General features: G+C 32.0%; 2 protein-coding genes and 2 long non-coding RNA genes across 4 annotated transcripts; all 4 read right to left on the bottom strand.

Annotated features, from left to right (window-relative positions):
- Positions 1-24: 24 nt before the first annotated feature.
- Positions 25-677, bottom strand: LOC136270553 (uncharacterized). Its single transcript, XR_010708333.1, has 3 exons — positions 640-677; positions 394-529; positions 25-206 (listed from the first exon to the last, which is right to left on the bottom strand). It is a non-coding gene; the product is annotated as an uncharacterized lncRNA (long non-coding RNA).
- Positions 678-949: 272 nt separating this feature from the next.
- Positions 950-6,814, bottom strand: LOC117690439 (A disintegrin and metalloproteinase with thrombospondin motifs 1-like). Its single transcript, XM_066068967.1, has 6 exons — positions 6,730-6,814; positions 5,579-5,751; positions 4,373-4,436; positions 3,959-4,027; positions 2,063-2,215; positions 950-1,113 (listed from the first exon to the last, which is right to left on the bottom strand). Exons 1-6 carry the CDS (start codon positions 6,803-6,805, stop codon positions 950-952), a joined length of 699 nt encoding a protein of 232 aa, XP_065925039.1. The 5' UTR covers positions 6,806-6,814.
- Positions 6,815-7,720: 906 nt separating this feature from the next.
- LOC117680619 (uncharacterized) lies at positions 7,721-8,381 on the bottom strand. Its single transcript, XR_010708340.1, has 3 exons — positions 8,336-8,381; positions 8,090-8,225; positions 7,721-7,902 (listed from the first exon to the last, which is right to left on the bottom strand). It is a non-coding gene; the product is annotated as an uncharacterized lncRNA (long non-coding RNA).
- Positions 8,382-8,645: 264 nt separating this feature from the next.
- Positions 8,646-14,531, bottom strand: LOC136270652 (A disintegrin and metalloproteinase with thrombospondin motifs 1-like). The gene is made up of 6 exons (XM_066068966.1): positions 14,447-14,531; positions 13,265-13,437; positions 12,068-12,131; positions 11,654-11,722; positions 9,758-9,910; positions 8,646-8,809 (listed from the first exon to the last, which is right to left on the bottom strand). The coding sequence occupies exons 1-6, from the start codon at positions 14,520-14,522 to the stop codon at positions 8,646-8,648; spliced, it is 699 nt and encodes a 232-aa protein (XP_065925038.1). The 5' UTR covers positions 14,523-14,531.
- Positions 14,532-14,585: the final 54 nt, after the last annotated feature.

Below are 14,585 nucleotides of genomic sequence, written 5' to 3'. Positions count from 1 at the left end.
AATATTGTTTATACTTGCCCTGCAATTTCCCTCCAAACAAATGGGAGTGAGGCCCTTCTTTCTTGGCCAAGGTGAGCTCATGAAATCCATGTATTTAATTACTTTGGCATCACATGGGGTACCGTGCGGCATTAAGCCGAATCTTGTGAAATATGGCGATTTGAAATCACCCACTTCTTTACATCTAACTTCACACACATCATTTCCTAGCAAAAAGGATCAAATGGGTTTACAACATAATTTTATTGAATCAGCTATTCATTACTTATTCTAAATTATTTTATGCCGTTCAAAACATTGAATAATGGGAGTTTATATGGCATATTTATATTACAAAACAAATGATGAATAATAATTTATAAAGCAATTTAAGCATGCGTGGCTATTTCTCACCAGAATGACTGTATCTATCCCCCGTTGAATTATACTCTGACGAATTCAACACTTTATTTTCAAGCATTGTAAGACACGTTTCTGAATCTCTCTGTTTAATCGGATCTGCCTGATTTGGACTATCATCGGAGCATGGCTAGAACAGAAAAAATTCAAATCATTATATTATTGGTAAATGGCGTCTCTTTGTTTTTCTTTACTGGTTTCTCTATGCGTTGCAGTGGCAGCTAGAAATGTTACACTAACCTCTGAGTTACAAATCTTGGCTTCATTTGCATTGCTCTCCCTTCCTTCACAGCCCGGGTGGTTTATTGGGCTGTCAATGTTAGATAATGATGCATTTACATTGGTATAAACGATGTTTTTAGACTATGCAGTTAAACTTGAAACTTCATAGAGGTTAAAATATTCCTTACAGTTCATTGATATCAAATTCCAATTATACGTTTCACTGAATTTAATAAACAGTTGATCAAATGCTAGTCTGGGCTTTTTACATGTTTCAATAATATTCAGCAAATATAAGATAATAACCGTGCATAAAAATGAGAAAAAATCACCTTGGATTGATGCACTTTCGGCGTCTGTATGTAACTCCCACCCCACATGTTCTGGAGCAGGACTGCCACGCCCCCAAAGGACCCCACCCTTCGACACCCTGTTCGTTTAGTATATGCAGTCCGCATTCCAGCATGCTAATATCTAGATTTTCTCTATTTCCTGAAAAAGATCAAGCTATTTCATGATGAAGGACTACAATGTATAGAAACCGCTTCATAACTATCATCAGTAACAATGTTTTGCCAATTTCAATACTACTTGGAAACATTATCTATATATGTAAATGTGTCAACTGACTTCATCAATGCTTAATTTTTGTTAATGTCGGCAGAAAAATTATAGATGAAAAGACAAATAACTTCGTATAAATAACTTGAATCATTAACAGCGCAAAAATGCATTGCATTATACGCCTCTCAATATTTTTGGTACATCAGTATACAGCTATTCGTTCGTGTCACTGGAAGTGTTTTAAGGTCTACATCGCATCATAGGTTAAACACCGATTTTTCAGAATGACTTAACTGTTCTTTTTCGAATCATTTTTTTTTCGTCGAGGTAAGAAAAAGTTTGGAACACCTGTATTCCACGCTATATGTGTCATTAGTTTACACTTTTGTTAATAGACTCTAAATTTTTATTCATTTGCATTGTGTATCTTAATAACATCATGTACAAGGAACGGAAAATTGGTAGTGTGTGCGGATTATCATCAAAAAATGATTTTGGGGGGGGGGGGGGAATTGGTAACTTCATTTCCACAAAGTCAAGCTTGTTTTGTTAATAAGCCATGAGCGAAGGTCGAAGTGGCCAATCGGAACACTATATTGAACTGCGCTTGCTTACATTTCGTGTAAAAATAATTCATAAAGACTCAAGCAGAACAATTTGTAAATGATTGACTTTATGATTCTCCTCTTTATTCCATCATGTAATAATTAGCAAAGATTTGTTATTCGTGTTATACGGTTTCTTTTTATTTTGATGGTTCTGCTCCAACACACAAGCTACTTCACAAGAATCAAGTTAACTTTCATAGGCAATTGAAGACAAAAAGAAGAGCAAAAGTCTACATTCAAAATTTATTCAGACAATGGTAATTATTCACTTTTTTTCTCCGTGCAGTCTTTCCCGGTATATCCTGTTTCACACTTACAATAACTTCCCGTCTGGTGTTCCTTACACTGGCACGTGCAAGTGGACTCGTCCAATGCCGCGCCATTGAAGCAGTAAATATTACAACGACTGTCACAGTCAGCTCCTGTTAATACAACAGAAATATGAGGTGTCATTATATTTACTTTAAGAAGCTGGATGGGCATCAAATTAAGGTATTCAATATATAACATCCACATTTTGTACCTAATAAATGAATGGCCCTATATTCTTAATTATGGTATCATTTTGTGGGTGTTATCAAATAAAACTACTCCACCATCATTTCGAGTATGGTCTAATTAATCACACCTTGAATTTGCACTGCAGTCTATTGGCAAAGTATGTTTTATTAAGATATTCTTAAAAGGAACTTAAAATCCGTAAAACTCTTTTGATTCATACATGCAGAAACTTTCTCTTTATCAAAATATGAAATAAACCGCAGATAGTTTGACGAATCTAAAAAACAAATAATTCATCTAGAGGAAATTACTTTGTTTTAAAAATCAACTTCCAAATGGCCGGCCTCTTATATGTAGTCAGTCATGTGAATTTAGTTTATTTCAATTTCATTGTTACCTAGAAATACATATTTAACTAGTGTAAAATAATTCTCATTGTTCAATATCCCTTCATTAATCATTGAATTCCTTTAAATCTAGACATAGATGTTTGTATTTTTAAACCTCTAATTAAGTAACAAAGAATTCATTACATTTTGCCTTCAATTTTGATGATTTTTTAATATTTAAACAAAGTTTATCTTTAAGAGGAAATCAATATGTAAGTTTTCCAAACCCAGGTCCCAGATTTATAAAGCAAACTTATACTTAAGTGAAAAATGATATCTCTTGATTAAAAATACTGACAAAATTGAAATGCTACTAAAAGTGTTTTGATATAATTTTTCCAATTATAAATTTCCATTGTCATTTTATGATAAACCATTATTTTATGACTGGTTGAAATTTTGACTAAAGTCTGAAATTTCTTTATGATCCCGAGGCCTACAACGTTTATCCTACCATCTAACGGTATGCTAATATTTTTTGAATAGTTACGTTGAAGTGAACTTTTTTGGTTTTAACATTTTTGAGATGCAAATGACAAATTTCTTAAACAGATTTTCTCACATCAATTTTCTGATACCGAATAAAATTTGGATTGAAATTGAATGTTTATTTTGAAAGTTGAATACTTTATATAGGATCTTTCATGATTTGGGTGGGTATATGATTTCTATCTAGCGAGTTGTGTTATTTCTATTCCCGAGGCTTGGTGAGGGGATAGTAAACACAATACGAGTTTGATATAAATCAATAACCTTTGCAGATCATAAGAGATTTTATTACCACATGTTTACTACGTCTCTTGTGAAATCTTTTTTTTTTTTCTGTAAAAATTATTAAATTGTGAGCCCCACAGCATATTTACTGCAAGACGTCAACAACTTTACGCAAATTTTCCTTGACGATTTAACAAAGATACTTTAACATTTTATTTTCGAAACTATTTTTTATCATTTCATGAATAAAACGGCAAAAAATGCTTCACAAGTACAAATCCACACTTTTCAACTAAATACTTTTTGTACTTTTATTTTACGTCAATCAAGAACCATAACCATGAGGTCACATGACGTAAGAGAACACAGTGTAATATCATCAATTAATTACATGAGTGATATCCACCGCATACTGAGCTAAACATGTGATAAAATTATTTATATAACGTAAAATTTGCATCAATGTACAACATGCATGGCATCATTCTCGCATATATCCCCTCGTTCTATTTTTGTTAACACAACTGTAAAATAAACAGAATATCCCATATATTTTAATACCGTAAAATCCAGTAGGACAGTCACAAGTACGTAGTTTAAGGTTGTATGTCCCGTTATTCTTACATTCACCTTAAATAAATGTTAAAATAAATCTTGTAGAATTAGTTGTATTTAACAATACATAGACAATGACCTTTGTCACTCTAAAAAACTGAAACCCTTATTTACTAATAAATATGCTGTTATCATTCTGTACCGTTAATATTAATGAAGGTTAATAGCAATAAATTGTCTTTTTAACACTTTTATACACGATTTGCAAAGGAAATTTGTTCTACAAATTGATGGATTATATTATCAAACATGCATTTTAGACAATATAAGATAACGTATTTTATATAATCTTTTATTCCGATTGATTAAAACTAAGAATATAACATAATCATATTGAATCAGCTGTTTATTAAAACTCACCAGTTTTGGGTAAAGAATAAGCGTAATGAATGCCTTTGTTTTCCAAAGCGTGCTTTTGATAAAGCTGAAATAAAAAAAAAATGCAATTATGGACCATTTTCTTTTGGTAGAAAAATATCGCTTGAAGACTTTTTGTGATCAGCTTCGGCCGATCACTGTTGTGTCCATATGGGGCATCCGGCAAATGCGTCTACGTGCGCACACATTCGGCTTGCATAAGTAGTTCTTATTTAAAAACTTGAAGCTTTGGTTTAGTTTTTATATAATATTTCACTCAGTTTTATTTCATTCAGTTACCTTAAGAGATGCAAACATACAATAAATACAGTTCGACCTGTTTATTCACGACTGCACATTTTGTCTCACGCGTAAGAATTTCGATCGAAATTCATTCAGTAATGCAGTTGACCTCGATGAACTGACCTCGATCTATTGATGTTGCATAATAGTAGCTAGGAATTGACTTGATTTATAAACAAGGTTACGTTATAATGCGACCTCAATAGCAAGTAATGGTGGCATTCAATGTTTTTCAGTCGCATTAAATTATTTTATTACGACTCTTTCTTTTTATACGTGTTAATGCTCTTTGAAGAGCCCTCTTCAGTATTCTGAAGAAGAAGAAGAAGAAGAAGAAGAAGAAGAAGAAGAAGAAGAAGAAGAAGAAGAAGAAGAAGAAGAAGAAGAAGAAGAAGAAGATACATTTACATTTAATAATTACGTTAAAAATATTAAACTAGACAAGGAGTTTACGAACGGCTTTCCCCAAATTTATTTCAAAATTAAATTTGTGGACGGTTTATAATGATAAAATTATGGTGTACAGATTCAAAATAATCTATATCTTGTAAACATACTTTATTAATTATTTTACATCAAACTGATCATGTTGCTTGCTTCTGGCTATCTATATATCATTATTTCCGATCATTCCTTTAAAAGGAATACTTGTTTCAGAGCTTACCAGCGTTGATGAATCGAGGTAATCTTATTAAATAATACGTAATGTCTATGACCTAGTTTAATAACCATGCATATTGCCTCAATATTTCTCTTTATAATCACTAATAGATTATTAGAGCAAGTTTGTAAAAATTACCGTTTCAAAGTTTCTTCTCACATGGTGATGAAATGTTAATTTTTGAAAATTTAGTCAACTTTTGAAGGTGGATTAAAGTAAGTAAGTTTCTTAATGTAAAATCATACCTTGATGATAGCAGGCTCGGAGATAGGTCCCGTTGTGTACAAGTACTCAAAAAATTTATAATGCCAGTAGGTGTTGGCAAAATTGACCGGATTTTTACTCTCATCCGTGTTCCACACCCGGCTGCTTCCAACATGGCTGACGATAACGGGGACATCATCTTTATCGTACATCTCTTGTGTAATGAAAAAGTCAAACTGTAAGAGAGAGAGAGAGAGAGAGAGAGAGAGAGAGAGAGAGAGAGAGAGAGAGAGAGAGAGAGAGAGACAGAGAGAGAGAGAGAGAGAGAGAGAGATACGGGGAATAAAACGAAATAAAGAGTTAAAGAGAAAGAGAAAATTAACGGGAACGAGTGTGAGAGAGACAGATAAAGAGAGAATAGAAGTTAGAACGATAAGGAATTTAATCTTGACTATAAATTGACAATGCCTGGATGTTAGCTTGACATAATATCTGAGTTGAACATATTTTATTGTCTAATGAAGCCAAAAGGATTGGACACAATTTCCAGAAACTTAGAGAGTCCTCTACTTGTACATAATATATTACAATTACAATGCCATACAATGCCAATTAACATTTATAACAGTTATAGTACACTAAATGAAACACAAATAAATCATAAGTTTTGAATGCTGTAACACTGTGCAAATCTAGAATTAAAATTAGAATGGATAAGAAAGTTATGCAAATAATTTAAAAACTTAGATAAATCTTCCACACTTTTGTATAAATGTATGAACTTCTTTTTCATATTTTTTTCATATTTTCATCATAAGATAAAGTTTTGTCACCTCAAAGTACATCAATTATATTCAAAAAGTTCAACGATAAAAGGTCATACAGAAATGGTTGTATTAATTCATAATGAATATTTTTTACAAACGAAATTTAAAAGTAATGAGCATCTTCCAAACTTCCACATAAACGCATTGGGTTGGCTCATATGTTACATCGATAAAGGTCATAATTGAGACAGCTATGCCTTTATTTCGTATGAATGATATTTTAAAACATTTTACCAAAAGAGAAAGTATCTTATCCAGCGTTATCTTTTATCAAAATCAATAGGTTAATAGCAGGGAAACTATCAGATTAATAGACTTTTCGTATAATAACGATGATTATTGACAGTGAATACATCTTTACTTACCTATGAAGTTATTTTCCATTATCCACCAGTTAAACCAAATTTGTATATTATATGCTCCTTTCGGTATCTCAATCATGAGAGTTCTATAACTGCAAAAAAGTGTTTTTATCTACATTGAAATATTAGTAAAACCCTTTTTTGAAATTGTGCACAGGATGACAATAATTTTATTATACTTATCAAAACCCATTAAAAAGACATTAGAACATTCTATCTGGCATTGGTTAAAAGTTAATTTCAATGTTACAATATAGAATGAATTTTTATCCCATTAGATACAGAGGGGATACGTATTAAAATATAGTAACACTTCAGTTGGGGCTGCAGTCTTGTTTTGTTTTTAGGCGGCAATACCGGTATATTTACATGTAATTGTACTACAAAGGTAAAGTTAAATGTCGCGAAACAAGCTACCTTCTCCAGGTATACCAGTGAATGTTCCCTGTATGACGTCACATGTGGACCCATCCCCACCACAAACACCACATTCATCAAACTCTTTTGTCCCTCCCAGGAAAGCATCGTCGCACCCAAAGATCTAAACATAAAGATATATCATAAACATGCAAGCATTGAAAGAAAATCTAGAAACTATGAAACAGAAAGTGAATTTTAAGTACATGCGTATGTGCTTTCAGTACTAGTTAATATATAGCCTATTTTTTTGTTTTCTAAGTTCTATAAGCTTATCATCTCAGGACAAACGGATTTTATTCCTGTTCTCATCTGTCCTGAGAAGATTCATCGAAAGCAACTTCGAGCTTTTTTATTATGGAAAATTTTAAATAATCTTTTTATGTGTAAAAACCAAATGAAGTATGAGTCTCGAACCCAGATATAGTTAGTCTTGCATTCAATATTACTGATGCTTTTTAGCATCGAATAAATGCAAGAGTGGTCAGATCCGAATTACTAAAAAAATATCAAAATAATTTCATAAGTAGATATGAGTAGAAAACGTACAAACAATATTGTTTATACTTGCCCTGCAATTTCCCTCCAAACAAATGGGAGTGAGGCCCTTCTTTCTTGGCCAAGGTGAGCTCATGAAATCCATGTATTTAATTACTTTGGCATCACATGGGGTACCGTGCGGCATTAAGCCGAATCTTGTGAAATATGGCGATTTGAAATCACCCACTTCTTTACATCTAACTTCACACACATCATTTCCTAGCAAAAAGGATCAAATGGGTTTACAACATAATTTTATTGAATCAGCTATTCATTACTTATTCTAAATTATTTTATGCCGTTCAAAACATTGAATAATGGGAGTTTATATGGCATATTTATATTACAAAACAAATGATGAATAATAATTTATAAAGCAATTTAAGCATGCGTGGCTATTTCTCACCAGAATGACTGTATCTATCCCCCGTTGAATTATACTCTGACGAATTCAACACTTTATTTTCAAGCATTGTAAGACACGTTTCTGAATCTCTCTGTTTAATCGGATCTGCCTGATTTGGACTATCATCGGAGCATGGCTAGAACAGAAAAAATTCAAATCATTATATTATTGGTAAATGGCGTCTCTTTGTTTTTCTTTACTGGTTTCTCTATGCGTTGCAGTGGCAGCTAGAAATGTTACACTAACCTCTGAGTTACAAATCTTGGCTTCATTTGCATTGCTCTCCCTTCCTTCACAGCCCGGGTGGTTTATTGGGCTGTCAATGTTAGATAATGATGCATTTACATTGGTATAAACGATGTTTTTAGACTATGCAGTTAAACTTGAAACTTCATAGAGGTTAAAATATTCCTTACAGTTCATTTATATCAAATTCCAATTATACGTTTCACTGAATTTAATAAACAGTTGATCAAATGCTAGTCTGGGCTTTTTACATGTTTCAATAATATTCAGCAAATATAAGATAATAACCGTGCATAAAAATGAGAAAAAATCACCTTGGATTGATGCACTTTCGGCGTCTGTATGTAACTCCCACCCCACATGTTCTGGAGCAGGACTGCCACGCCCCCAAAGGACCCCACCCTTCGACACCCTGTTCGTTTAGTATATGCAGTCCGCATTCCAGCATGCTAATATCTAGATTTTCTCTATTTCCTGAAAAAGATCAAGCTATTTCATGATGAAGGACTACAATGTATAGAAACCGCTTCATAACTATCATCAGTAACAATGTTTTGCCAATTTCAATACTACTTGGAAACATTATCTATATATGTAAATGTGTCAACTGACTTCATCAATGCTTAATTTTTGTTAATGTCGGCAGAAAAATTATAGATGAAAAGACAAATAACTTCGTATAAATAACTTGAATCATTAACAGCGCAAAAATGCATTGCATTATACGCCTCTCAATATTTTTGGTACATCAGTATACAGCTATTCGTTCGTGTCACTGGAAGTGTTTTAAGGTCTACATCGCATCATAGGTTAAACACCGATTTTTCAGAATGACTTAACTGTTCTTTTTCGAATCATTTTTTTTTCGTCGAGGTAAGAAAAAGTTTGGAACACCTGTATTCCACGCTATATGTGTCATTAGTTTACACTTTTGTTAATAGACTCTAAATTTTTATTCATTTGCATTGTGTATCTTAATATCATCATGTACAAGGAACGGAAAATTGGTAGTGTGTGCGGATTATCATCAAAAAATGATTTGGGGGGGGGGGGGGAATTGGTAACTTCATTTCCACAAAGTCAAGCTTGTTTTGTTAATAAGCCATGAGCGAAGGTCGAAGTGGCCAATCGGAACACTATATTGAACTGCGCTTGCTTACATTTCGTGTAAAAATAATTCATAAAGACTCAAGCAGAACAATTTGTAAATGATTGACTTTATGATTCTCCTCTTTATTCCATCATGTAATAATTAGCAAAGATTTGTTATTCGTGTTATACGGTTTCTTTTTATTTTGATGGTTCTGCTCCAACACACAAGCTACTTCACAAGAATCAAGTTAACTTTCATAGGCAATTGAAGACAAAAAGAAGAGCAAAAGTCTACATTCAAAATTTATTCAGACAATGGTAATTATTCACTTTTTTTCTCCGTGCAGTCTTTCCCGGTATATCCTGTTTCACACTTACAATAACTTCCCGTCTGGTGTTCCTTACACTGGCACGTGCAAGTGGACTCGTCCAATGCCGCGCCATTGAAGCAGTAAATATTACAACGACTGTCACAGTCAGCTCCTGTTAATACAACAGAAATATCAGGTGTCATTATATTTACTTTAAGAAGCTGGATGGGCATCAAATTAAGGTATTCAATATATAACATCCACATTTTGTACCTAATAAATGAATGGCCCTATATTCTTAATTATGGTATCATTTTGTGGGTGTTATCAAATAAAACTACTCCACCATCATTTCGAGTATGGTCTAATTAATCACACCTTGAATTTGCACTGCAGTCTATTGGCAAAGTATGTTTTATTAAGATATTCTTAAAAGGAACTTAAAATCCGTAAAACTCTTTTGATTCATACATGCAGAAACTTTCTCTTTATCAAAATATGAAATAAACCGCAGATAGTTTGACGAATCTAAAAAACAAATAATTCATCTAGAGGAAATTACTTTGTTTTAAAAATCAACTTCCAAATGGCCGGCCTCTTATATGTAGTCAGTCATGTGAATTTAGTTTATTTCAATTTCATTGTTACCTAGAAATACATATTTAACTAGTGTAAAATAATTCTCATTGTTCAATATCCCTTCATTAATCATTGAATTCCTTTAAATCTAGACATAGATGTTTGTATTTTTAAACCTCTAATTAAGTAACAAAGAATTCATTACATTTTGCCTTCAATTTTGATGATTTTTTAATATTTAAACAAAGTTTATCTTTAAGAGGAAATCAATATGTAAGTTTTCCAAAACCAGGTCCCAGATTTATAAAGCAAACTTATACTTAAGTGAAAAATGATATCTCTTGATTAAAAATACTGACAAAATTGAAATGCTACTAAAAGTGTTTTGATATAATTTTTCCAATTATAAATTTCCATTGTCATTTTATGATAAACCATTATTTTATGACTGGTTGAAATTTTGACTAAAGTCTGAAATTTCTTTATGATCCCGAGGCCTACAACGTTTATCCTACCATCTAACGGTATGCTAATATTTTATGAATAGTTACGTTGAAGTGAACTTTTTTGGTTTTAACATTTTTGAGATGCAAATGACAAATTTCTTAAACAGATTTTCTCACATCAATTTTCTGATACCGAATAAAATTTGGATTGAAATTGAATGTTTATTTTGAAAGTTGAATACTTTATATAGGATCTTTCATGATTTGGGTGGGTATATGATTTCTATCTAGCGAGTTGTGTTATTTCTATTCCCGAGGCTTGGTGAGGGGATAGTAAACACAATACGAGTTTGATATAAATCAATAACCTTTGCAGATCATAAGAGATTTTATTTCCACATGTTTACTACGTCTCTTGTGAAATCTTATTTTTTTTTCTGTAAAAATTATTAAATTGTGAGCCCCACAGCATATTTACTGCAAGACGTCAACAACTTTACGCAAATTTTCCTTGACGATTTAACAAAGATACTTTAACATTTTATTTTCGAAACTATTTTTTATCATTTCATGAATAAAACGGCAAAAAATGCTTCACAAGTACAAATCCACACTTTTCAACTAAATACTTTTTGTACTTTTATTTTACGTCAATCAAGAACCATAACCATGAGGTCACATGACGTAAGAGAACACAGTGTAATATCATCAATTAATTACATGAGTGATATCCACCGCATACTGAGCTAAACATGTGATAAAATTATTTATATAACGTAAAATTTGCATCAATGTACAACATGCATGGCATCATTCTCGCATATATCCCCTCGTTCTATTTTTGTTAACACAACTGTAAAATAAACAGAATATCCCATATATTGTAATACCGTAAAATCCAGTAGGACAGTCACAAGTACGTAGTTTAAGGTTGTATGTCCCGTTATTCTTACATTCACCTTAAATAAATGTTAAAATAAATCTTGTAGAATTAGTTGTATTTAACAATACATAGACAATGACCTTTGTCACTCTAAAAAACTGAAACCCTTATTTACTAATAAATATGCTGTTATCATTCTGTACCGTTAATATTAATGAAGGTTAATAGCAATAAATTGTCTTTTTAACACTTTTATACACGATTTGCAAAGGAAATTTGTTCTACAAATTGATGGATTATATTATCAAACATGCATTTTAGACAATATAAGATTACGTATTTTATATAATCTTTTATTCCGATTGATTAAAACTAAGAATATAACATAATCATATTGAATCAGCTGTTTATTAAAACTCACCAGTTTTGGGTAAAGAATAAGCGTAATGAATGCCTTTGTTTTCCAAAGCGTGCTTTTGATAAAGCTGAAATAAAAAAAAAATGCAATTATGGACCATTTTCTTTTGGTAGAAAAATATCGCTTGAAGACTTTTTGTGATCAGCTTCGGCCGATCACTGTTGTGTCCATATGGGGCATCCGGCAAATGCGTCTACGTGCGCACACATTCGGCTTGCATAAGTAGTTCTTATTTAAAAACTTGAAGCTTTGGTTTAGTTTTTATATAATATTTCACTCAGTTTTATTTCATTCAGTTACCTTAAGAGATGCAAACATACAATAAATACAGTTCGACCTGTTTATTCACGACTGCACATTTTGTCTCACGCGTAAGAATTTCGATCGAAATTCATTCAGTAATGCAGTTGACCTCGATGAACTGACCTCGATCTATTGATGTTGCATAATAGTAGCTAGGAATTGACTTGATTTATAAACAAGGTTACGTTATAATGCGACCTCAATAGCAAGTAATGGTGGCATTCAATGTTTTTCAGTCGCATTAAATTATTTTATTACAACTCTTTCTTTTTATACTACGTGTTAATGCTCTTTGAAGAGCCCTCTTCAGTATTCTGAAGAAGAAGAAGAAGAAGAAGAAGAAGAAGAAGAAGAAGAAGAAGAAGAAGAAGAAGAAGAAGAAGAAGAAGATACATTTACATTTAATAATTACGTTAAAAATATTAAACTAGACAAGGAGTTTACGAACGGCTTTCCCCAAATTTATTTCAAAATTAAATTTGTGGACGGTTTATAATGATAAAATTATGGTGTACAGATTCAAAATAATCTATATCTTGTAAACATACTTTATTAATTATTTTACATCAAACTGATCATGTTGCTTGCTTCTGGCTATCTATATATCATTATTTCCGATCATTCCTTTAAAAGGAATACTTGTTTCAGAGCTTACCAGCGTTGATGAATCGAGGTAATCTTATTAAATAATACGTAATGTCTATGACCTAGTTTAATAACCATGCATATTGCCTCAATATTTCTCTTTATAATCACTAATAGATTATTAGAGCAAGTTTGTAAAAATTACCGTTTCAAAGTTTCTTCTCACATGGTGATGAAATGTTAATTTTTGAAAATTTAGTCAACTTTTGAAGGTGGATTAAAGTAAGTAAGTTTCTTAATGTAAAATCATACCTTGATGATAGCAGGCTCGGAGATAGGTCCCGTTGTGTACAAGTACTCAAAAAATTTATAATGCCAGTAGGTGTTGGCAAAATTGACCGGATTTTTACTCTCATCCGTGTTCCACACCCGGCTGCTTCCAACATGGCTGACGATAACGGGGACATCATCTTTATCGTACATCTCTTGTGTAATGAAAAAGTCAAACTGTAAGAGAGAGAGAGAGAGAGAGAGAGAGAGAGAGAGAGAGAGAGAGAGAGAGAGAGAGAGAGAGAGAGAGAGAGAGAGAGAGACAGAGAGAGAGACAGAGAGAGACAGAGAGAGAGAGAGAGAGAGATACGGGGAATAAAACGAAATAAAGAGTTAAAGAGAAAGAGAAAATTAACGGGAACGAGTGTGAGAGAGACAGATAAAGAGAGAATAGAAGTTAGAACGATAAGGAATTTAATCTTGACTATAAATTGACAATGCCTGGATGTTAGCTTGACATAATATCTGAGTTGAACATATTTTATTGTCTAATGAAGCCAAAAGGATTGGACACAATTTCCAGAAACTTAGAGAGTCCTCTACTTGTACATAATATATTACAATTACAATGCCATACAATGCCAATTAACATTTATAACAGTTATAGTACACTAAATGAAACACAAATAAATCATAAGTTTTGAATGCTGTAACACTGTGCAAATCTAGAATTAAAATTAGAATGGATAAGAAAGTTATGCAAATAATTTAAAAACTTAGATAAATCTTCCACACTTTTGTATAAATGTATGAACTTCTTTTTCATATTTTTTCATATTTTCATCATAAGATAAAGTTTTGTCACCTCAAAGTACATCAATTATATTCAAAAAGTTCAACGATAAAAGGTCATACAGAAATGGTTGTATTAATTCATAATGAATATTTTTTACAAACGAAATTTAAAAGTAATGAGCATCTTCCAAACTTCCACATAAACGCATTGGGTTGGCTCATATGTTACATCGATAAAGGTCATAATTGAGACAGCTATGCCTTTATTTCGTATGAATGATATTTTAAAACATTTTACCAAAAGAGAAAGTATCTTATCCAGCGTTATCTTTTATCAAAATCAATAGGTTAATAACAGGGAAACTATCAGATTAATAGACTTTTCGTATAATAACGATGATTATTGACAGTGAATACATCTTTACTTACCTATGAAGTTATTTTCCATTATCCACCAGTTAAACCAAATTTGTATATTATATGCTCCTTTCGGTATCTCAATCATGAGAGTTCTATAACTGCAAAAAAGTGTTTTTATCTACATTGAAATATTAGTAAAACCCTTTTT

Source organism: Magallana gigas, chromosome 8 (assembly GCF_963853765.1).
Source record: "Magallana gigas chromosome 8, xbMagGiga1.1, whole genome shotgun sequence".
Classification (NCBI taxonomy): domain Eukaryota; kingdom Metazoa; phylum Mollusca; class Bivalvia; order Ostreida; family Ostreidae; genus Magallana; species Magallana gigas.
This window is presented reverse-complemented; position numbering and strand designations above follow the sequence as displayed.